The sequence below is a fragment of the Molossus molossus genome, unplaced genomic scaffold (assembly GCF_014108415.1).
Source record: "Molossus molossus isolate mMolMol1 unplaced genomic scaffold, mMolMol1.p scaffold_m16_p_18, whole genome shotgun sequence".
NCBI lineage: Eukaryota > Metazoa > Chordata > Mammalia > Chiroptera > Molossidae > Molossus > Molossus molossus.
This window is the reverse complement of record NW_023425353.1, coordinates 19,155,804-19,178,806: the sequence shown is the minus strand read 5'-3', so window position 1 is coordinate 19,178,806 and position 23,003 is coordinate 19,155,804. Positions and strand designations below refer to the sequence as shown.

General features: G+C 48.9%; 1 protein-coding gene across 2 annotated transcripts in view; it reads left to right on the top strand.

Moving 5' to 3' along the window:
• The window catches only part of CACNA2D3 (calcium voltage-gated channel auxiliary subunit alpha2delta 3), an 874,937-nt gene that overhangs the window by 184,549 nt on the left and 667,385 nt on the right, over positions 1-23,003 (top strand). For both annotated transcript variants that reach the window (XM_036266884.1, XM_036266885.1), the window contains exon 3: positions 4,685-4,801. In XM_036266884.1, the coding sequence (XP_036122777.1) occupies positions 4,685-4,801 (117 nt within the window). The remainder of the gene's footprint in view (positions 1-4,684; positions 4,802-23,003) is intronic.

Here is a 23,003-nt window from a genome sequence, read left to right as displayed (position 1 = left end):
TCAGATTGCTTGGTTTCATTCTGTACGCACGTTTTTATTTATTTATTATTATTTTTTATCCTCACCGGAGGACACTTTTTTGCATTTACCTTCAGATAGCGCAGGAAGGAGAGAAGGGAGAAGACAGAGAGGGAGAAACATCGATGTGAGAGAGACACATGGAGTGGTCGCCACCCACACAGGGACAAACTACAACTGAGGTACATGTCTTTAGCGGGAACCGAACCCGGGACTGTCTGTTCTGCGGGCCGATGCTCTAACCACTGAGCAAACTGGCCAGGGCTGTAGGCACGTTTTTTAAGGTTTTGATACAGATCACATTCTGAACTGCTAAGGGCTTGCGCCTGATTAGTGGCTATCACTGGGCTCAATCTCTCTGTTCTTCAGAACCCTTTGATGCCAGCAAAGGGTGATGTTTCCGGTAGGAGTAAGGCGTTATGCTGTTCTGACCTGATTCCAGCAGGCGTCAACACACCTTGGAACACAGTGTTTTGCTTATGGACTAACTTCCCCAGGTGGTGAGAGAGGGGCATGGGCTTGGCCCCTCGGCACAGAGGACCGTTGTCACACGTCCTGAGGGGAGGAGACCTAGGCTGGTGCAGGACTGGACCCAGGGAGCTGCTGTGTTGGTTCTGCATCTGGAGCCCTGGGCGTGGCCAGGAGCTTCATGCTCAGGTTGGTTAGCTGGGTCACCAGGCGTGCAGTGGTCCTGGGAGATGACAGCCCTCCCAAAAGTCAGTGATCCTTCACTGAACAGACTCCGAAAACGAGGAGACACGGGAAGATCTTATTGGAAACCTGGGGGATGGTGAGAAATGGGTTGATTCCCTTTTCAAAGTGTATTGGTAGAGAAACACGTGCCAGGAACAGATTTTGCCAGAATAATGGCGCCTGTGTAAACACCAGAAGATTCAGGTGAAGGCCACTCGTGCAATCGCTTCTATTTTACTTTAGCTTAAGCCTGCAGCTCAACGTTAGTTAAGAATTACTTAAGGCAGAGATTGATTTCACAGACTCTGTAAATATTAGACTGACATCAGTTTCGTTTTGTTCCACCCGCTCCTTGAACTCTGTGTTGTAGGTAGTGAATCAGCCTTGGCTATGAGTTGGTCTCCACTCTTGGCTTTTGGAGCACATATCTGGCGGGCAGCAGAGAACCCCCAGGATGTTTGGCTCCCAAGACATTGGCTTGCATTTGAACTTAGGGAAAGTTTCCAGTAATTGTCATTAACGTTTTATTCATACAGCAGAGGACGCCGTTAGCTTGAGCCAGACGTGGGCTGGCGGGAGTCCCACCTCCCGGGCCAATCCAGTCAGCTTCCCAAGGGGCGGGGAGTAACCCCTGCAGGACCACAGGGCAGTGCTGGCTTGCTCCTTGCACTGTAACACCAGGACTGTCCTGCCACAGCTTCACCCAGAGCAGTCCTCCGAGCGTCTGCTGTGGGCTGCTGGTGACCACGAGGACCTGTCCTCACCCCCGGACCGCAGACGTTACAGTGCCCGGAGAGAGGAGCACTGGGTGCCCTGGGGGCTGGGAGGGAGGGGGCATACTCCTTGTCTTGGGGAACCAGGACCCCTGTGGAGGCAGGGGAACGTGAGAAGGAGGAATACTGGTTTTCCAGGTGAGATGCAAGAGAGAGACTCTCAAGACAAACACGTATTTTTATGGATGTTTTCAGGGAGAAACTTGTCACCTAGAACTCAGAACTCATGGTCTATTGTAGGACCACGTGGAGCAGCTCAGAGCATGGTATGAATGATGCAGCAGAGCCTGCCTTGGTTTAGACTCAGGGGGTCCGAAATAGTGCTTTGTTTACTCCCGTAGGATTCCCGTAGTTCTGAGAAACGCCCGGCCCTTGGGCCTGCTGTTCAGGAGAGAAGCCCCGACGCCCAGTCTGAGGGTCCCTTCCTGCCCTCTGCCAGAGTCTAGTGGTGGACCCCAGGGACGCTGTGGCAGATGCCCCCTGACTCAGGAGTTTCATTTTAGTCTTAAGTATCAGAGGAATTCCGCCCTCACATTAGTTTCCTCAGAGTCACTCCCTCTGTCCTCAGACTCTGATCTTTTTTCCCCAAACACCCAGTATTATTGTCTCAAAGACTTGGGAATCATTATATTTTTTACTTCAAAAAATGATTGTCGAGGTTACTAGAGCTAAGGTAAGACGTGGAGCCCTTGTTTTCCCAAGTGGGATCTTGGGGTGAGAGGTTCTGAGCCGATTCAGGTTCTCTCACAAGTAAGAGTAAATATAAGGCCCCCCGTGTTTTTAGTTGCCCTTTGATAGCTGCATAAATGTGAGGGATTCCTACTGACACTAAAAGTATTTGCAACTCTGTTTGGAAGGTTTTATTAATAAACAGTATTTCTTTTCAGTGGGACCAGTATTAAATCTTTAGTTAAACCAAATATTTTATTCTCAGGACCTCTTTAAAGTTGTACAAAATATTGAGACTATCCCTAAGACCTTTTGCTTATATGGATTATGTTTACTAATATTCACCATATTATAAATTAAAACTAAGAAATTTAAAAGTTAGCCCTGGCCAGTTTGGCTCAGCGGTTAGAGCGTCGGCCTGTGGTCCGGAGAGACCCGGGTTCGGTTCCCGCTAAGGGCACGTACTTCGGTTGCAGTTTGTCCCCGGCCCTGGTTGGGTCATGTGGGTGGCAGCCACTCGATGTGTCCCTTTCACGTCGATGTTTCTGTCTCTTCCTCTCTCTTTCCCTCCCGCTCTATCTGAACAAAAAGTGGGAAAATGTCCTTGGGTGAGGATAAAAAAGAAAAAGATATTTAAAAATTAATTCCAACTTAAAGATGCCTTATATATTAACATAAATAACATATTTTATGAAAAATAAATCTATTTTCTAAAAAAAAAAAAAGATTTAGAGGATTGGCATTTTGTTTTAATTTGTGCAAATCTCTTTAATTTTTGATGTAAGAGGAGACAGATGATTCTCATATCTGCTTCTGTGTTCAGTCCACTGTGATTTGTTAAAAATCTGTTAAGAAAATCCGGCTTTACATAGATATGCTGTTGGAGAAAAGGGGGGACTGCATGGAGCCCTGAAAGGACCTCAGGGGCTCCAAAGGTGTTCTTGGACCACTCTGGGAAATTCTGGGTCAAACAGATAAATTAATTACCAAGGAATATGATGGGTTTTAAATGAAAAACTGTTTTTGAGAATTTGGATGAACTGTGGATCAAATCAGTCCCTTATGAACAGAGTAACAGGTTAAGAAATCTTATATAAAGTATTGTTTTTATGGGTTTTGTACTCTATTCTACTTGCTCTTTCTTTGAGCTCCTCGAGGGTACATATGAAGTCCTCTGTAATTGAATTGAATCACTGAAGTCCATCTTTATAAGATGCTCTGCTTGGTCCTTTCTTTATTTCTTACCCCAGTTCAGGAGTTGATGTGCTTTTTCTGTAAGAGATTGGAGAGTAACTATTTTATTTTATTAAAAAAAATTTTTGCCCTGGCCAACCGGGAATTGGAACGTTGTCCTGCAGACCAGAGAGTCCCAGTTTCGGTTCCTGCTAGGGGCACGTACCAAAAAAAAAAAAAAAAAATTTTTTTCTTTATTGATTTTAGAGAGAGAGAAAGGGAGAAGTAGGGAGAGATGGAAACATTGATGAGAGATCATCGATTGGCCACCTCCTGCATGCCCCCCATGGGGGATCGGGCTCAGAACCTGGGCATGTGTCCTAACTGGGAATCTAACTGGTGACCTCTTGGTGCATGGATCGACGCTCAACCACTGAGCCACACCAGCTGGGCAAAGTAACTATTTTAGATTTTGTGAGCCCTCTGGTCTCTGTTGTGATTACTTAACTTGATCAAATATGTAAATAAATGGGTACGGTTTTTTCCCAATGAAACTTTATTTAAAATTTTTTTTTTCCTTTATTGACTTTTTAGAGAGAGAAGGAGAGATAGATAGAAATATGGATGAGAGAGAACATCGACTGGCCGCCTCCTGCATGCCCCCCACTGGGGATTGGGCTCACAGCCTGGGCATGTGCCCTGACTGGGAATCAAACTGGTGACTTCTTGGGGCATGGGTTAACACTCAACTACTGAGCCACACTGGCTGGACGCAATAAAACTTTATTTATAAAAATAGGTGATGAATTGGATTTGGCCCAAGGTTTAGGTTTGCTGGCTCCTGCTATAGTTATACATTAGAGTCATAGCCTTGAAAGTATTTTTCCCTAGGTCCTCAGTGTTTGGCCATGAAAAATTAAGTGATGTTAGTGATGTTCAAGGAAAAATAAAACACAAAAGTTGAAGGTCTTCCTTTTTATTTTATGACACATCTGGAAGAGTCCGTTTCCAGTGGTGCTGGCTGCAGGGCAGCTAGTGAATCCGGGGCAGTCCTCCGGGGCGAATCGGAAGAGGAGTGTTGATTTCAGGAACCAAAGAGGATGAATGATAGAGAGTTTATTGGCTTTACGGTTTATCCCTTTCCTGGGTGCTTGTTAAGTATCTGGGCAAGTCAGAGCCAGTTTTTACTTTTCTCTCTAGTTGGTTCGATCATTATGAAGTACAGACCGACCTCCCTAAATCCAACAGAGACAGTCACCCCGTCACTTCACTTTTACTTACTCCGCGTAGGTAACGGGGCGGGGGCACCATGGGCGTGGCGTTTCCTGTGCCTTTATTCCTTTCCTCTCTCCCTGCAGAAATACAAAGAGTACGAGAAAGACGTCGCCATCGAAGAGATCGATGGCCTGCAGCTGGTGAAGAAGCTGGCGAAGAACATGGAGGAGATGTTTCACAAGAAGGCTGAGGCGGTACGGGTAAGTGCCTCGGGTTGGGCTCTTGATCGTCGAAGTCACAGCTTCAGGGAGCTGGCGCTGATGAACCCAACTCTTAAAGTGGGCTCCACGTTATGCAAACTCTCTTTCCTGGAGCCTGGTTAGCCAGGAAGAGTCGTTACGGGGGCAGGATTGCCCTCTCCGGCCACGGTTCAGGTTTTCACTTCATAATTTTGTTTCCTCAAAGGTGGCACTAATTATACAGCCAAAGAGGATGGCTTAGGACTGGGTGATGCCTTTCCTAATGATAAAAAATCATTCAAAGGTACATTTTGGTTCAACTGAGCAATTATAAAAAATGTAAGTCCTGCGTGCCAAAACGTGGAATCGGAAACCTCAACGGAGCGCACGAATCCAGATGAAGTCAGACGTTCTCTTTATCACTGTTGGGTTATCACTGTAATTATAATGTTTGTCTTGACTGCTAAGAGCTTCTGGAATTTCATATTATCAGCAGGGTGAATGGAACTACAGGGCACAGATACATCATTTTGGATTTCCAAGGTGGTTTCCGAGTTCGTTCCTCATAGCCAGCTAAACAAGACATCCTTCATCCTGGCTTTAGGACATATGAATGTTGCTGTAACCTACGTGAATGCCATATTGGCACAGGATTACGGGAGAGAATTGCAATGTGCAGAGTTCCCTCTCTGATTTGCAAAAGATGAGACTGAGAGGCAGAGTTAAGTTGCTTTCCAGGGTCACGTGGGAAGTGAGAGGTGGGCTACAGGCACTTGAGACCCCAGAGTCCACATTCTTCATCCTTCCATGTCCTCCGCATCTTGCAGTGTAACACGTTCCTTAAGATGAATCGCTGGCCACGAAAGACAGCTCAGAGGCTGTGAACCAGTCTTCAAGGCTCCTATGCTCTCGAAAGCATTTCTGTCCAGGCGGGCGTGTGCCTGTTCACAGCCCTTCCTGCAGGAGTGGTGTGTGAGGGCTCCTGCTCCTGAACTCGTATGAAAGCAAGGAAAATGTTTTATTCTGTTTTAAATACTACTAGCAACATTGTGGAGCTGAGAAAGGGAAATGCGAATTGTTTAAACTTGCATTTCCTTGTGAATCACACAATTTTAGAGTAGAAAGAGACATAAATATCCTTAGGTTCTGCCTCTTCCTTGTCAGAAGAGGATGCGCTGGTGTGTGGAACTCGGGGGCTTGTGCCACATTCCACCCTAAGAAGGAGGCCCAGCCCTGGCCGGTTTGGCTCAGCGGTTAGAGCGTCGGCCTGCAGACCAGAGAGTCCTGGGTTTGGGTCCTGTTAGGGGCACATACCAAAACAAACAAAGAAAAGAAAAGGAAAAAAAAAAGGAGGAGGCCCAGCCAGCGTCAGAGCCCGTATCCTGCTGCTCAGAGGTAGGGGCCCATGTGTCAGCCACGGGCGAGTCTCAGCTCTGCCCCCTGGTGTGAGGCTGGTGAGAAAAAGCTAAGAAACCCAGGAGACCTCTTTTCCTTACTTAGCTGGAGAAGGTAGGAATCCATGACTTACTAATCCACGCTTACGTTCATCGAGTTCACTGTGCACCAGGCCCTGTGCTCAGCGCTGGACATGTGTCCTCTCATTTTATTCTTGCACCCACCCTGGAGTGAGATGCTGTCACCATCATTGTTTTGGAGATGAGCAAACAGGCTTGGCTGGGTGACCTCCTCTGCCCAGGCCACCTGCGGTAGAATCGCAGTGCTTCTGTGTGTGTCTGTGTCGTGTGTACCAATGTACCTGCAAACAGTACACTTCCAGTATATGTTTGCTGTTACCGCTGGTTCACGGACCTTCCAGGTGTGCACATGTAATAGTGAGTCTTGAAGCTTCAGGGAGCCCTTGGGCGATGGCAGGAAGGAACCACATTTTGAAACCATTTCCTTTAAATTAGTAAAATTGAAAAAAAAAAAAAAGAGACTGATATGATTAGTGTGGTTCCTTTGAAAGGAAAAAGGAAAGTTGCCCTGCTTGGTACCCAGAATGAAGGCATCCAGGGTTCTCTGAAACATGTATTTCATGTATTTTAAAATAGATGTACAAGGCCCTCAGTGAGCACACTGGATGCCATAAAATCGAAGTTACCCAGTCTGGTGATGGAGGCTCTCCCCTCCCAGTCTTAGCGCAGGAAGGAGGGCTCGTTTGTTAAGTTGGGGCTGGGTCTGGAGACAGTTTCCCATTGAGACGAGCCTGGTCCTGCTGTCAGCCGTGCAGCTCTGATGGCAGGAGGTGAGGTGGCCACGGAGAGGCCCCCTGGATGGTGGTGTATGTCGCCGCCCGGGGAGCAGAGGGCATGACGATTTTTCACACCAGGATGAGACCTCACTTCTTGAATAGGAACGGTGGCTATTTGCCTGTGGGATTTGTGAGCCTTTGGAGAGCAGGGACCTCCAATCCAACGTGCCTGTGGATTTGCAGGGGAGTCACTGTCTGCAGCATGGCCCTCGCAGACACCCCAGGGCATCGGGGCCCTTCCTCCCCCAGGCCACTCTCGGAGCAGCGACCCTCTTCTCCCATGGCCCCGGAAAAGACAGAGTCAGAATTCGCGCCACCACCGCGAGGCACCACACCTCGATATTCCGTGTCCGAGCCCCATCCCCACCCTCAGCAATCTGAGTCCAGGTCGGAGGTTCTGGCTCCTCCCGCGTGTTTTCTGCCAGCGACCAAGTGCTTATCCATGGTGGGTGGCCGGGAGGACTCAGGAGCATGTGTGAGAAAATACTGGCTTACCCACAACACGAATTGTTCCCATTGCCATTGATGTCTAGAAAATATTTATGAGACAGGCGCTAGCTGGAGAACTGCATCCTCACCTTTCGTCTGTGAGCCATAGTGAGAACTGGGAAAGGGGAGCTACGCACTGTGTTGCTGTCCTCCAACAGGCCACCGTCTCCCGGTCCCGCGACCGTGTTGATCCTTCCTGGCTCTTCTGGATTGATTTCATTATTTTACCCGTCACTTTCCCAGTGATTAGTTGGATCCGAGTGATTTTATCATACTCGTCCCCTATTTGAATTACTCTCCACTATGCAATTATCCTATCACAGAGAGTCCCATTTTCTCCCCGCCGGGGTGTGAAGTAAGTGTGAAACCGAGAGTGGCCCGCGCGTTACATAACCTCTGTCATCGGCTTGGTAATGGACTATATGTAACTTTTTTTTTCCCAGGCCAGCAAATTACAGATAACCTTAGCTTTAATAATTGCCATTAACATAATGGTGCCATCATTCTGGTAGCATTTCTTAACGAGTATTTTCTAGCGTTTCAGTGCCATCGGGGGTTTAAATCATGTTCCTGAAGGCACTTGGAGGCTTGAGGGAGGAGGTTTTCACTCGGAGCCCGATGGGGCTCGGTGCAGGGCTGCTGCTCCTGGCGCGCGTGGATAATGACCGTGCCCACAGCAGTGTCTCCCGGCTTCTTTGTTCAAACATATTCATGCCACCAAGCGCTCAGTGAATGTTGCCGAGCCATTTGTCAGGTTTTAGATCCTATGAATGGATGAGAAATGGAATCAATTTGCTTTCAGCTCCTTAACATTTCAAGGGAGTTCTTTCCCACACCGAACGTGGAGGACGCTGTTCCTCTGTCCTCTGCCTGCTGACGACTCCCGTTGGGCCACTCCTAAAGGACACCTGGAAATGCTCCACTTGTCACAGGTCAGAGCTCTTGTGAAATATGGACGGGAGGCACGTTTGACACAGCTCCCCTTTCTTCTGTCTTGCTAATGGTGACACATTCTCTTCCCTGATTCGAGAGGAGGGAGAAGGCGCAGGATGCGTGTTCTGTGGCCTTGGCTGTGTGGACACGCTGCCCTGCCTGTCCTTTGTCTTTAAAATCCGAGCCTCCACTTGGACCCGCACAGACCGTCACACACAGGAGGATCGTCTGAGCTCCAGGGACGCGGAGCAGGCACAGCGAAGTGTGCCGTAGGAGACTGTAGAAAGAGGCTGAGTGACTGTGGGCATCTCTAATTATAGGGCCGTACTCTCCAAACAGGTCCCAGCACTGTCAGGGGAAGTAATGATCTTGAGGTTTCAACACGGCTCATGTGCTCCAGAGGAGCGGCTCAGCCCGCAAAGGGTAGCCAGACCAGGAAAGGACAAAAGGAAGGACACTGGAGGATCTATAAATTACACTGGGATTCTCCAGAGCAGCATTGCCCTGGATTATTGGAGCAGCTCTGCAGCGGACGCTGCCTCCCTCACCTGATTCGGGCCCGATTCCAGCTTCCCTTGCTCTTGGTTCCAGGTGCTCCCGGCTTCTCTGGCAAGCGCTGACCACTGGGCTTTCACTCTTGGGCTCCACAGAGTTCGGGCCTCCAGACACGTAAACACGTTTCACAGAGGGGGACAGGATTACGGAATGGTATCAGCCAAAACATTAAGTGTTTTATTAGCTGTGCAAATTCATTTCTGCCCCCGAAGGGTTAAAGCATCTAAAGGAACAAACTTCCGTGGGGAGAGCGAGGAGACGTGCAAAGCACGTTGTAGCTACACTCGCAAAGGGAGGCTCCGAAGCTTGTCACCTGTAAATAAACGTAACCCTGTTCCACTTATTTTTTGATTTACATTGATAACATGATAAATCCAGGACTCGAAAAAAGAGTGTTTTGCTTAAAAATAAACATGCGTGCTCCTTGGGAAAAGCTGAGAGAGACTAGATCACGGGTGGAGTCCCCCCTTCCTACAGCCACCTGCCGTGCGCCGCAGAGCTGCTTCCCATTACAGCTGTACTGCGGAAGTAATTGCTGTTGTACAGTAATTCAATTTCAGTGCTTTCGCGCATCAGTTCACCGATAGGGGTTTATCTGGAGGAACCTGGGACTTGAAGGCTTTTTATCGAGAAATTCCACACGCAGCAAGACGTTTGTCCTGGGTAACGAATACCAGCATTTGCATTTAATAAACGTTTACCTTCCCCGAAAGATGGATATTTCCTCCCCCTGCAGAAGAGATGTACGCCAGTCTTCCAAAAAGCTAGAGGGTACTATGAAAGCGCCTTTCTCTAGCTGTTTTTTGATGGGTGTGTGTCTACACATGTAGTACTATAAAACACATCTTTGTGTTTTATGTAAATATACATACGCTGAGGCATGGAAATCGGGGTGCACCCAAGGAAAGCGTGCTCTGTGCCAAAAATATATGCGATGGAAGGGATTGATGTCTACAGGACTCTCTGGACACTTCTGGTTTAAAAACTATCGATACCCGCAGGCCAGGTGAAAATCCTTGGCGTGGCGCACTTTCAAAAGGACACCCATTAAGTTGGAAATGAAATAAACCACTTTGTGTATAAATTTATAAATTAAGTTAAGGTTCTTAAGACAGACCTGATCTCCCCATGTAAAATGACTCTTAGATCATAAGGGCTTTTTCAATATTAAGTTCAAAATGAGCTGCAGAGGTCTGAGCAGTTGAAGATACCAAACACTGCTCCAAGACCCTTAGCAAAGGTGGCTGGATAGAACTTAAACAATCGGCCTTGCGTTCATGTCTGAGCTCATCTCAGAATTTCAAAACGTGCTCCTTTAAAGAGGAGTCCATTTGTTTCTGGAAAAAAAAAATGTTTTAAGTCACGAGTGAGGAAGGAAAAGACGGTTATTTTTTATGTTGCTGTGTCTTGTGGCCCATTTGCTTTTTTTCCCTCTCTCCTCCTCTCTCTCTCTTTCTGCAAACAGGATTGTAAAATTCCATACATATATGTAAGATAATTTAGAGCAGAAACCTCAAACCAGGAAAAAAAAAAAATAGCAGCAGTCTGGACTCACCAATTCTGATGAGGTCAGCGAACCATTCTTGGGTAATGGTTGAGGGTAAGACCACACGGAACCGCCTGGTCTTCGTGGAGTTGCCCCAGATGGGGTTGGGGTTTCCGCTAATATACTTTGGAGCCTCGCCGCCCCTCCCACACTGGCAGTGAGCAGCTCAGCCTCCGAGGGACAGGAGCTCCCGCTAAGGGAGGAAGGCAGAGCCGCTGGCCACTGTGTGTCCTCAGGCCCCTCCCCTCCCCCAGCCGCGCCCACTGGAAGTCGGCCTGGCTTGGTGAACTGTGTCCTAGGGGTCCTGCTGTTCTGGGATGTTGACCTGTAGAAAGAGTTCTTCTTTGGGGTAAAGCCTCTGTGCCAAACCTTTCCCAACTTCCTGGATCGTTCTTGCCCCATTCCCGAATATTTAAGGAAAAGCTTTCCATTTTCAGACCCATAGGGAAGACTTCGTTTGGGGTTTTCTATGCAACTCACCTCACCCCATGTTTGTTTTCTTACGTCTTTTCATTTTGTTCTTACTGATGATACAATACATGGTTATTGTAAAAGAAAAGCAACGTGAAAAAACGAAAAAGGAGAAAGTAGAGATAACAACACCAAGAAGTATTAAAAGGTACACCTTTCAGTACCTTTTGCTGGTATATATTTTAATGTCCATTCTCTCAGATTTTGTTCTGTTTGTGCCTGTGTAGATACATATGTGTGTGTTAATATCAACCTCTGGAACATTGGATTATACTTCCTTGTAACCAACCAGCTTGCTTTTGTTTTTTAAATTTCACATGCTATGGACATCATTCCATGTCAGTGAATATGTATTTCTGTTTTTTGTTTTTTTTTTGCATGACTGTATAATAGCCTTCTCTCTGGACTTCCCAATCAAGCTATAATCTCTTGGTGAACATTGATGTCATTACAGTGTGTCACTAGTATAAGCAATAATATGATGAACTCTCCTACAGAGACACGTTTGTCCATTTCTTTGATGCAGTTATTAGGATGTGTTTCTAGGAGTAAAATCCAGGCTTTCGGTCCCTGGCCAGCTTGTCCGCCAGCCAGCATCCACCCGCTTGCGCCCCCGCCTGTGTGGCTGGAGACCTACTGTTTCCTCACTACCCACTCCGGCACTGAACCGTTGTTACTCTTTGTCCATCTTATGGCAAAACGTAGCATCTCATTTTACTTTGTTTCTTTAAGTACTTCCTGTGTCATGATGGGTCTTTCCTGGCTCTTCACTTGCCCTCTACCAGGGTGAGAGGTGAATCACAGTGTCACAGAGCATGCACATCGGTGCCACAACGGGGACAAGGCCCAGTGCCCCCCGCCGATCATCCCACGAATGTGTGGGAGCCGGGCACAGGCCTGGATGCAATTGGACACCCTGCCCTCTTCCTGGAGCATATCATGAGCACAGCCAGTGAGCGCGGGGCTGTGGGCACACTGACCAGCACCAGGCTGCCTGGATTTGGGGTGCTGGCTGTTTGGAGTTGTCTGGGAACACCAGTGGCCCCACACCTTGGGTCTTAGACCCCGTACTAGAGAAGGAAGCCACTAGTCCAGGAAAGTTTGAGCTGATCAGCTCTCCTCACTGGAACAGACCCTATTCCCAATTGGCTCATGGTCGAGCCACCAAACTGAGGGCCTGAGTCACTGGGTCACTTCTTCTTAGGGGATCATGTAGGAAAGTGGACCATTTTTATAGGTTCATTGGACATTTCTTCTTCCTCTCCGCCCCCATCTTCCTTCTCCTTTTAATAAGCCACCTGTTAGTACCCTTTCCCACCATCTGTACTATTCTATTTCTCTTCCTTGTCCCCACTCTAGCCCCGTCACAGGGTCTGAACCTAACACTCCGTAACCTGCGTTGACGGACTCACAGACCTTCATCCTGGAGTCAGGATCCCCAGAAGTCAGTGATGCTGGGTTACACCTCTTCCCTTGACCAGAGAATTCCTGGATGATGAACGGGGAAGGAAAGGAGTCCCACTTACTTGCAGAGAAACTGGGGCTCTTGGGCTTTCTAGACCCTTTCCTGTCTGTTCCATGTAAATGAGACGTGTGCCTGCCACCCCGTGGGTTCAGCTCAGTCCTGCACCCCCACCCCCGTTGGCCCTGCTCCTGGAACTAGGTGAATGGAGCAGCTGAAATGGGCAGACTTCAGGCCAGCTGCTCAGACAGGAAGTAAAAGGTTAACAATTCCCATAGAGGGAAGCACATCTTCCTTCCTTCCTTTTTGGTTCCTTCCCTCCCCACTCCTTCCTGTTTGGTTGGAAGTGGTAACGAAGACCTGATTGCTGGACGGGGGAGGGAGGAGGAAGGCAGTGCTGCGGGCCAAGACAGCGCAGGAGCGCAAGGTCCCCGGTGTCCTCTGCGGCTGACTGAGCTTTTGGTCATAAGCAAGGGCGAGCTGGACGCTAGAGCTAGGGTGTGTGCCCCCAGGCTGGCAGGTGTTTCTCTTCATGCGGCATGGTAAACACAGGCAGCCTTCTACTCCCAGGAAATGGAACAAACCGGTGCTATGAGCAGGTTCAAGAGGCTTCCCATCCATGTGAGTGATGTCATGAAGGAGAATTTTGGAGCGATGCTGAGAACAGTAGATGCTACTGGCTCAGTGCTGGTCCAGCTGTAGCGTGGCTGGTGGGGGCTCTCACCTAGAGCCCTTCCCCTCCCCGCCAGCACTACCCATCGCAACATCTGGCTCACTCCCTTCAGACAGGTTTTGAAAGACATTGTCTTTACTCTGTTGATCTTAGTGTTGACTTGCAGCTTGCCAGACCCTGCCCTAGAACCCCGGTGTCAGGAGGGCAGGGACCATGACAGTCATGTTTCCTCTTATGTCCCCAGGACCCAGGTTGTACGCTCAATGAGCGTCCATGAATGAATGTGTCACACTGGTAATGATGATGTCACGGGGTAGCGCCTGTGTTTGGGAGACTATCTGGTCACTAGGACACGGGGCTGGGTAAGGCCCCAGGCATTTCCTGTGTTTCTGTGCCGTCCCTGCCCACGGTTCCCAAGTAAACGACCCATTTGTCCTCTGCCTCACAAGTGAAATTTGGATTTGGTTTATGCTGGACAGTGATAAAGAAAAAGAAAAAAATTGCTTTTGCATCCAAAGTAAAATGTCATTTAAAATCACATTTGCCATTTTCACGGCCTGTTTTTCTTTTGCATTTAAAAAACCCATTTTCAGGGATTTCCGATTGCTCTGGTGAGGACTGAGTGGACCAGGCAGGCTGGAGAAGAGGCGCGGGGCCAGGACGCCCTGTATGAAACTGCAGTGCGGGTCCCCGCCTTTAGCCCAGGTAACAGTTCCGCCCCAACCGGAGCCCAGGCAGAGGCGGGGCCCACCCTGAGGCTCTCTGAGGCCTCAGCACTGGAACTGGCAGAGCAGGTGTCCTCTGCTGGTGGTGATACGCAGGACACTGCCTGAACCCAAGGGGCAGGAGGGGGCACACGGGGGGCAGCTCAGCACAGCAGTGTTGTAACAAGGGGCTGGTTATTGCCACACACCAGACCCGGTAGAAAGTAACACCACTGAATTTATACTCGGGCGAGATGAAGGACATCTTAACAGGTTTATGGGTGGGAGGACCTCATGGTAAATCACTGCAGTGTCACCGTTGATAGATCCAAATGACAGAATGAAGCCATAATAATAATAATAATAACAATAACCATAACGAAAGACCACGGACTATAATTGTATAAATTACTGGCAACAAATGAAAGGTTTTCAGAAATATTCTGAATGCGTAGTCAGTATGTTTCACCGAGGATGTGTTGGTGGCATGAGTCGTCTGTTTTTGGTCTTTGCTCAGTTTCGTACCTGCAAGCTCAGGGAAGTTATTTACGTTTTCTACGTGAGGTGATGAAGGGAAATGACAGGGTAGTTAGGAATCCATTGGCGTCTCGGGGGAGGGACAGCAGCCCTCTCCAGTAATCAGAGCCTTTGTTAAAGATCGGCCTGGACAGGGTCGGTTGCCTGTCTGAGCTGCACGGCTGCTTGAACAGATTCTCACAATGCTTTGTATCATCAGGGGCTGATGCGGACTCTTTTTTTCTTGTGTGTTTTTTAATTGAATTTTTGCATGTTGGCTGGGGAGGAAAATCATATCCGTGGGAATGCACTTGGGAAACCTCCCTCACTGTGCACCCAGTGACCCTCTAGCATCTCCGCGGTGTTTGCTGGGCTTTGTGGAGAGGAGTTTCTCCAGGGGTCCCTAGGAGCAGGGGGGGGGACATCAGATGGTACCCTTATTTTGGTCACCACAGGGAGTTGCTTATAAATATCCCAACACCCAACCGTAAGGAGGAACCTTCTTTTCTCAGGAAGGTGTCTGTAAGGATTCCAGGCTGGGCGAAGGACCTGGTCTCAGGCAGTGTCTGTAAGGATGCCAGGCTGGGCAGAGGACCTGGTCTCAGGCAGGGTCTGTAAGGATGTCAGGCTGGGCGAAGGACCTGGTCTCAGGCAGGGTCTGCAAGGATGTCAGGCTGGGCGAAGGACCTGGTCTCAGGCAGGGTCTGTAAGGATGGCAGGCTGGGCGAAGGACCTGGTCTCAGGCAGGGTCTGCAAGGATGCCAGGCTGGGCAGAGGACCTGGTCTCAGGCAGTGTCTGTAAGGATGCCAGGCTGGGCGAAGGACCTGGTCTCAGGCAGGGTCTGTAAGGATGCCAGGCTGGGCGAAGGACTGGTCTCAGGCAGGGTCTGTAAGGATGGCAGGCTGGGCGAAGGACCTGGTCTCAGGCAGGGTCTGTAAGGATGCCAGGCTGGGCGAAGGACCTGGTCTCAGGCAGGGTCTGTAAGGATGTCAGGCTGGGCGAAGGACCTGGTCTCAGGCAGGGTCTGTAAGGATGGCAGGCTGGGCGAAGGACCTGGTCTCAGGCAGGGTCTGCAAGGATGTCAGGCTGCGTGAAGGACCTGGTCTCAGGCAGGGTCTGTAAGGATGTCAGGCTGGGCGAAGGACCTGGTCTCAGGCAGGGTCTGCAAGGATGTCAGGCTGCGTGAAGGACCTGGTCTCAGGCAGGGTCTGTAAGGATGTCAGGCTGGGCGAAGGACCTGGTCTCAGGCAGGGTCTGTAAGGATGTCAGGCTGGGTGAAGGACCTGGTCTCAGGCAGGGTCTGCAAGGATGTCAGGCTGGGCGAAGGACCTGGTCTCAGGCAGGGTCTGTAAGGATGTCAGGCTGGGCGAAGGATCTGGTCTCAGGCAGGGTCTGTAAGGATGTCAGGCTGGGCAGAGGACCTGGTCTCAGGCAGGTGTCTCTGTAAGGATTCCAGGCTGGGCGGAGGACCTGGTCTCAGGCAGGTGTCTGCAAGGATGTCAGGCTGGATGAAGGACCTGGTCTCAGGCAGGTGTCTGCAAGGATGTCAGGCTGGGCGAAGGACCTGGTCTCAGGCAGGTGTCTGCAAGGATGTCAGGCTGGGCGAAGGACCTGGTCTCAGGCAGGTGTCTGCAAGGATGTCAGGCTGGGCGAAGGACCTGGTCTCAGGCAGGTGTCTGCAAGGATGTCAAGCTGCGTGAAGGACCTGGTCTCAAGCAGGGTCTGTAAGGATGTCAGGCTGGGCGAAGGACCTAGTCTCAAGCAGGGTCTGCAAGGATTCAAGGCTGGGCGAAGGACCTGGTCTCAGCACTTCCACCGCAAGGTGAGCAGCAGTGCCAGCTGCAAAGGGCCACAGTAGCAGCCCTAGGCATGGCCAGGTTTGCAAGGGCTGCACCTGCCGGCAGCTGTTTGGCCAGTTACTGGAGGCCTCTGTTGCGAGGTGTGTGGAACCGGGCAGACTGCCTCCCTGAGGACTCCCCCTCCTGCTCCGAGCACCCCTCCCTCAGTGTGCTGGACTCTCATGCTGCAGTCCCTGGGGCCAGGGTCTGGGAGCAGGGCGGGTCTCCTCAGGAAGTCTGAGGTGAGGCCGGGCATGGTGGAGGTGGCTTACCCTGGGCGTGCCAGCCCTCTCCCGTGGCCGGCGGGAGCGCCGAGTGGAGTGTGGCCGCCCACACTCACAGAACTTGCTCCAGTGCACCTGGGGAGGTCAGCGAGGACCTGTGACCTGTGTCACAGCTGGAAGCCTGTGGCCCCCAGGCCAGCCCTGGACACGGACGGGCTTCGCTGGGCCTGTGCGGCCTTTGAGGAAACGAAATCACAGATAAAAATATGAAGTGATATAAAAATATCCGGATTTGAAGCTTGAAAAATTGGGAGGCGTAGCCAGGTCAGCGTGACCCGCCCAGTTTGCTGATTTCTGTGCCGTTCCCCAGTCATTTATGTTGCCCCTCTGGCCCCAAAAGCTTGCGTTTGCGACCCCTGGACTAGTCAGGTCCGGGCTACAGCCTCTTTCAAACTTCAGCAGAGGGTCTGAATGTTTGAAGTTTGAAAGCTACAGGCAGGATCCTCACAGCTCTTATAATTCACTCTGCAGAAAGTAAGCTGGGGTCATTGCCATTATGGGCACCCTCATCACATTAGTGAGTGCTTCTCACTTTCCAGGACACTGTGCTATGTGCTACATATATTATCTCATTTAAGCATTGCAGCCTTGTGAAGCTGGATTCAAACCGTTCTTGGCTGGGGGTGGGGCGGCGAGAGAGGTCATTCAGAGGACTCAAGATGAGAAAGGGTGGTGTGGGGGGGTCTCTGTCTCTTTCTGAGAACCACCACATGGGACTGTTTCTGAGATTTCACCTTTAACATTTAAAAATTTTAGCCCTTGTTTTAGGCTCTTAGACAACAAAAGAAACAGGACTTACGGGTATTTTTTCCATCTCCAAGAAGACCTGATCTATGTAAATAATTGCCAATCGGATCTCATTCACAGAATCGGGAAGCAAAACTCACAGTGGTACCCTCTTTGCAACCCCCCGCCCCCGCCCTGACATACCTTCCTGTTGAATGATGACTGAGACAATATCTCTCACGAGGAGCAGGGGATGAAAAATGCTCAAAGTGGCTACATTTGAATATGTGGCACTTATCTCTCTCTGCAGGCACCTTACAGAAAAAATAATTCATCAAACTTCGTTCAGGAAAAAGGAGCATTAAGCCTTCATCAACAACAACATCAAAAGCTCACCATGGCAGGAACAGGACAATAAAAGGGTTATTTTAGCAGAATTAACAGGAAGAAATTAGCCTCGTATATCCTTCCTTTTTATCACAGTGTGGTGCATTTACATATTTCGAAATTTCACATTTGCATAGTCGATGATTTTAAATTAGATTCTCACATCTCCTCTCTGATGTTTGTCATGTGTGGAAGTTGTCTTAATAACTGAGTCCTTCTCATTTAAAACACAGCTATGGAGTCTTCGGCCTGACCCTGAAAACACAGCACCCACTTACCTTTGCAATTTTTTAACAGTTTTAGTTCCCTGTAACTCACATGCGATACAATTCACTCACTTAAAGTGTGCAGTTCAGTGTTCTTTAGCTTATTCACAGAGTCCGGCCGCCATCACTCCAGTCAACTGCAGAAGACTTTCACCAACCCAGGGAGAACATCCTGTGCCCGTTGGCCACTTCCCATTCCCTCCAGAACTTCCCTTGTCCAAGGAGATTAGGCAAACCCTATGCTACTCTGTTTCCAAAGATTTACCTGTTCTGGACGTTTCGTGTAAATGGAACCACACAGTGTATGTGTGGTCTTTTGTGAGTTATTTCTTACACCAAGCATAGTGGTTTTTTTTCCCTAGATATTTTTATTGTTGACACCACCTTTGCCCACCTCCAACCCCACCCCACCAAGGGGACTATATTGAAATAAAAAGCTTCTGCACAGCAAAAGAAACCATCACCAAAATGAAAAGCATAGGAGAACATATTTGCCAATGATACATCTGATAAGGGGTTAATTTCTAAAATATATAAAGAATTTATACAACTCAACACCAGGAAGACAAACAATCCAATTAAAAAATGGACAAAGGGCCCTGGCTAGTTTTCTCAGTGGTTAGAGTGTTGGCCTGCGGTCCAAAGAGACCTGGGTTCAGTTCCCGCTAAGGGCGAGTACTTTGGTTGCAGTTTGTCCTTGGCCCTGGTTGGTCGTGTGGGTGGCAGCCACTCGATGTGTCCTTTCACGTAGATGTTTCTCTCTCTCTCTCTCTTCCCCTCCCACTCTATCTGAAAAAAAAGGAAAAATATCCTCGGGTGAAGATAAAAAAAAAAAAAAAATAGGCAAAGGGCCCATTCAGTGTGGCTCCGTGGTTGAGCATCAACTCTGCACCAAAATGTTGCCGGTTCGATTCCCAGTCAGGGCACATGCCCAGGTTGTGGGCCCAATCCTCAGTGGGGGTCATGCAGGAGGCAGCCAATTGATGTTCTCTCTAATCAATGTTTCTATCTCTCCCTCTTCCTTACTCTCTCTCTAAAATTAATAAAGAAAAAAAATTGAAAAAATAAAATAAAATAAAAAATGGGCAAAGGCCCTGGCCAGTTTGGCTCAGTGATTAGAGCATCAGCCCAAGGACCAAAGAGTGGGGAGCTTGATTCCTGGTCAAGGGCACATACCTGGGTTGCATGTTCTATTCCTGGCCCAGTCGAGATTATGCAGGAGGCAACTGTGTGTCTCTCTCACATCAATGTTTCTTTCTCTCTCCCTCTCTCCTTCCTTCCCACTCTATCTAAAAAGATCAATAAGAAAATATCCTTTGGTGAGGATTAACAACAACAACAAAAAGGGCAAAGGAATTAAATAGACACCTCTCCGAAGAGGACATTCAGTTGGCTAATAGACATATGAAAAAATGCTCAACATCACTAATCATCAGAGAGATGCAAATGCAAACTACAATGAGATATCACCTCACACCTGCCAGAATGGCCACCATCAGTAAATCAACAAACAGGTGTTGGGAAGGTGTGGAGAAAAGGGAACCCTCGTGCACTGGTGAAAATGCAGACTGGTGCGGCCACTGTGAAAAACAGTGCGGAGTGTCCTCAAAAAATTTAAAAATGGAACTGCTGTTTGATCCGTGATCCCAGTTCTGGGACTGTATTTTAAGAATCCTGAAACACCAAACAAAAAGAATGTATGCACCCCTATGCTCATAGTAGCATTATTTACAATAGCCAAGATCAGGAAACAGCCCAAGTGCTCATCAGTGGATGAGTAAGCATAATGTTTTATTTTCTTTTTTTTTAAAAAAAATTGAGTTTAGAGAGTGGAAGGAGGGAAGGGATTAAAGAAGGGGGAGAGAGAGGGAGAGAGAGAGGGAGAGGGAGGGAGGGGGGGTGAGAGAGAGAGAGAGAGAGAGAGAGAGAGAGAGGAGAGATCATGCCCCCACCAAAGATCTAACCAGAAACTTGGGTATGTGCCCTGATCCGGAATCAGACCCACCCCTTTTGATATATGGGACAATGCTCCAACCAACTGAGCCACGCCAGCCAGGGCAGCATAATGTTTTTAAAGTATATCTTTACTGTTACATGTATCAATACTTCATTCTTTGTTATGCTCAAATAATATTTCATTGTATCAATATACCACATTTTGTTTATTCATCAGTTGATAGTCATTTGGGCTGGTTCCAGTTTTTATAAAGCTAATGTTGCTATGACCACTTGTGTACAGGTTTTTGTGTGGGTATATGTAGGGATGGAAGTGCAAGGTCATGTGGTAATTCTGTGTTTAAGCTTTTGAGGAGCTGCCAGACTGTTTTAAAAGTGACAGTACACTTTTACATTCCCACCAGCAAGTGTGAGAGTTCTGACTTCTCCGAATCCTTGTCAGCACGTGTTATTGTCTGTCTTTCGATTATAGCCATCCTAGTGAGTGTGAAGTGGTATCGCATTGCAGTTTTGACTTGTATTTCCCTAATGACTAACAATGCTAACTAAGCATAGTTTCGTGTGCTTATGGGTCATTTATAGATCTACCTTGGAGAGATGCCTGTTCAGATCCTTTGGCCACTTTTAAATTGTGTTATTTGTGGTTTTTTTTATTGTTGAGTTTAAAGAATTATTTATGCTTTCTAGATACTAGAGCTATATAAGATAGATGATTAACAAATATTTTCTCCTGGTCAGTGGGTTGTCTTTTCACTTTCTTGATCATATCCTATATAGCACAATATTGCTTAATGACCAAGTCCACTCAGTCAGTTTATCCTTTCTGTTGCTGTACTCTTGGTGTCATATCTAAGAAATCATTGCCTACTCCAAGGTCATGACGATCTGTCCCTACATTGTTTCTAAGAGTTTTATAGTTCTAGCTCTTACATTGAGGTCTTTGATCCATTTTGAATTAAGTTTTGTATGTGGTGTGAGGTAAGGTTCCAGCTTCTCTCTTTGCATGTGGATACTAATTGTCCCAGCATCATTTGTTTAAAAATATCTTCAAAACTTAAGGTGAGATCTATTTTTTAGCCCTGACATTTAATTAACCCAATACTATCATCCGAAGATCCTGAATCATTATAGCTGTCATCGGAACTGCACTGTAGCCCTGCCTCTGAGAAGTATGTCTCAAGCCCTCTTATGTTATCTCATTTAATACTCAACCCCCTTCTGAAGTGGGTAGAGTTATTGCCAATTATTAACTCTTGTTACAGGTGAAGTCTCAGGCCCAGTTTCTTCTTACTGGTATTAGGTATCTGAGATTCCAAGCCAGGCGATCTGCTCCCGACCCTTCGGCTGTAGAGCCTCTCCTCGGGTTTTTAATAAGATCCCATCAACAGGAGGTGCCAGGGGCCAGAAGCCTGGCTAAGCCCTTGAGGTGTACCGTCTCAGCACTTCTCAGAGTATACGGTTCATCAGAATAGCTCAGGCATCTTGTTAGAGTGAAGATTCCATTTCAGGAGTCTGAGAGTCTGCGTTTCCAGTTGGCTCACAGGTGAAGCCAAGATGCTGCTGGTCAGGGGACCACCATTCATGATGAAAGGGATTCGCTCACTGGTTCTCAAACTTGGCTGCCCAGTGGAACTACTTCGAAGCTTAAAGCTACATATGCCTGGCCCCCTCCACAGGGATCTGGCTATGACCCGGCCCTGGAGTTTTAAAAACTGTCCAGGAGGTTCTAGTGTGCAGCTAAGTCTGACCAGCCCTGCATTCTCTCACCCCTCCTTCGGGGACCCCCCACAGGTGAGTACTTCAGTCTACTTTTAGACCGAGGTTTTCAGCTTCTGACTTGTCCAAGGTCACACAGTTGGTAAATGTTCGAGTTGGGATTCCAGTCCAGGCCAGTCTTCTTTCGTGGCCAGCTCCCATCCTGCCCTAGGATGGCCTCTTGATTGGCGTCACTTTGAAAAGGAGCTGAGTGAAGTGGGTGACTTCCCTGGCCTGAGCGAACCCTTGGAGAGGCTCCTCCGACACTCATGCCCCAGGGCTGCTGGGCCCTTTCCAAACCCTCCCCACGCAGGGGCCTCTGTTCTCATCACAGGTGTTGGTGGGACACGTGTGCGTTATTCTCTTCCCAGTGGGGTCACCGTCCCTGTAAATGAAGTCCGAGTTCTCTCATTTACCTGGTTACTTCATCAGGTAATTGCACAGGTTGAACAGTGCTTTGAACTACTGCCTATTGGGCATGGGACGGAGTTCTCATCTTTGGAGAATCCCTTCCAGTTCAAGGGGGAGAACCGAAGTGTTTTAGAGGAGGGGTGCAATCTGTTTGTCTTCTCTTCCTGCCCAAGCCGCCTTCACCCCGGTCAGGCCCCTGTGGGGGTGCGGGTGCTCACCACCTGCCCTGCCTGTCCTTGGCCACCGCTGCCTTCCTGTCCTATCCGCTGTGTGGCCCGTGAGCTGCGTCCTGTGGAATGGACAGCCTGGGCCTCGGGTTGGCATTGTTGGAACTGGATTGACAGCCACAGGGAGAAAAGCAGGCTCCCTCCCCCATGGAGTTTATGGACTGTTGGAGGAGACGGGTACTGAGTCAGGAGTTAGGGGAGAAGGGGGGCCTGAGACAGGAGGTCCTGGCTGCTCAGGTGGCACTCTCAGGGGAACTGAGCACTGGTGCGGACGTACCCCAGAACCCAGCGGCAAAGGGGCTGCAGGCAGAAGCAACAGCATGTCTGCAGCTGGAGAGCGAGCCCAAAGTGGGGCAAGCTGAAGGACTTGAAGGAAGGATGGAGTGGGGGGTGGGGTCGGAGTGGAGAGAGCAAGACGAGGGGCCATTGTGAGGTCTGGGAAGTGAGGGGGGCAGCTAGGAGCCTGGTGCAGTGGGATAAAGGGGGTGCATTTGTGCAGTTGTTTGAATGCCTCCCTCCCATGACACCTACCAGGGCAGTAGTTGGGTCCGTTCTGCTCCCCGTGTTCCCCCGGCAGCTGGAACACCTGGCTGGGAGGGCAGTAAGTGCTCACTGGAGTTTGGTGTCATGCTGAGGCTGCAGGGAGCTGTGGGGCGGTGTGCCTCTGTCTGCACAGCTCCCCCACTGGCTCCCTTTCCCGTTGTGCAATAGTCCCCACTTCCTCTGCATGTTGATTTCTATTCACCTATGCCTCCCCTCAAGACAGTATTTT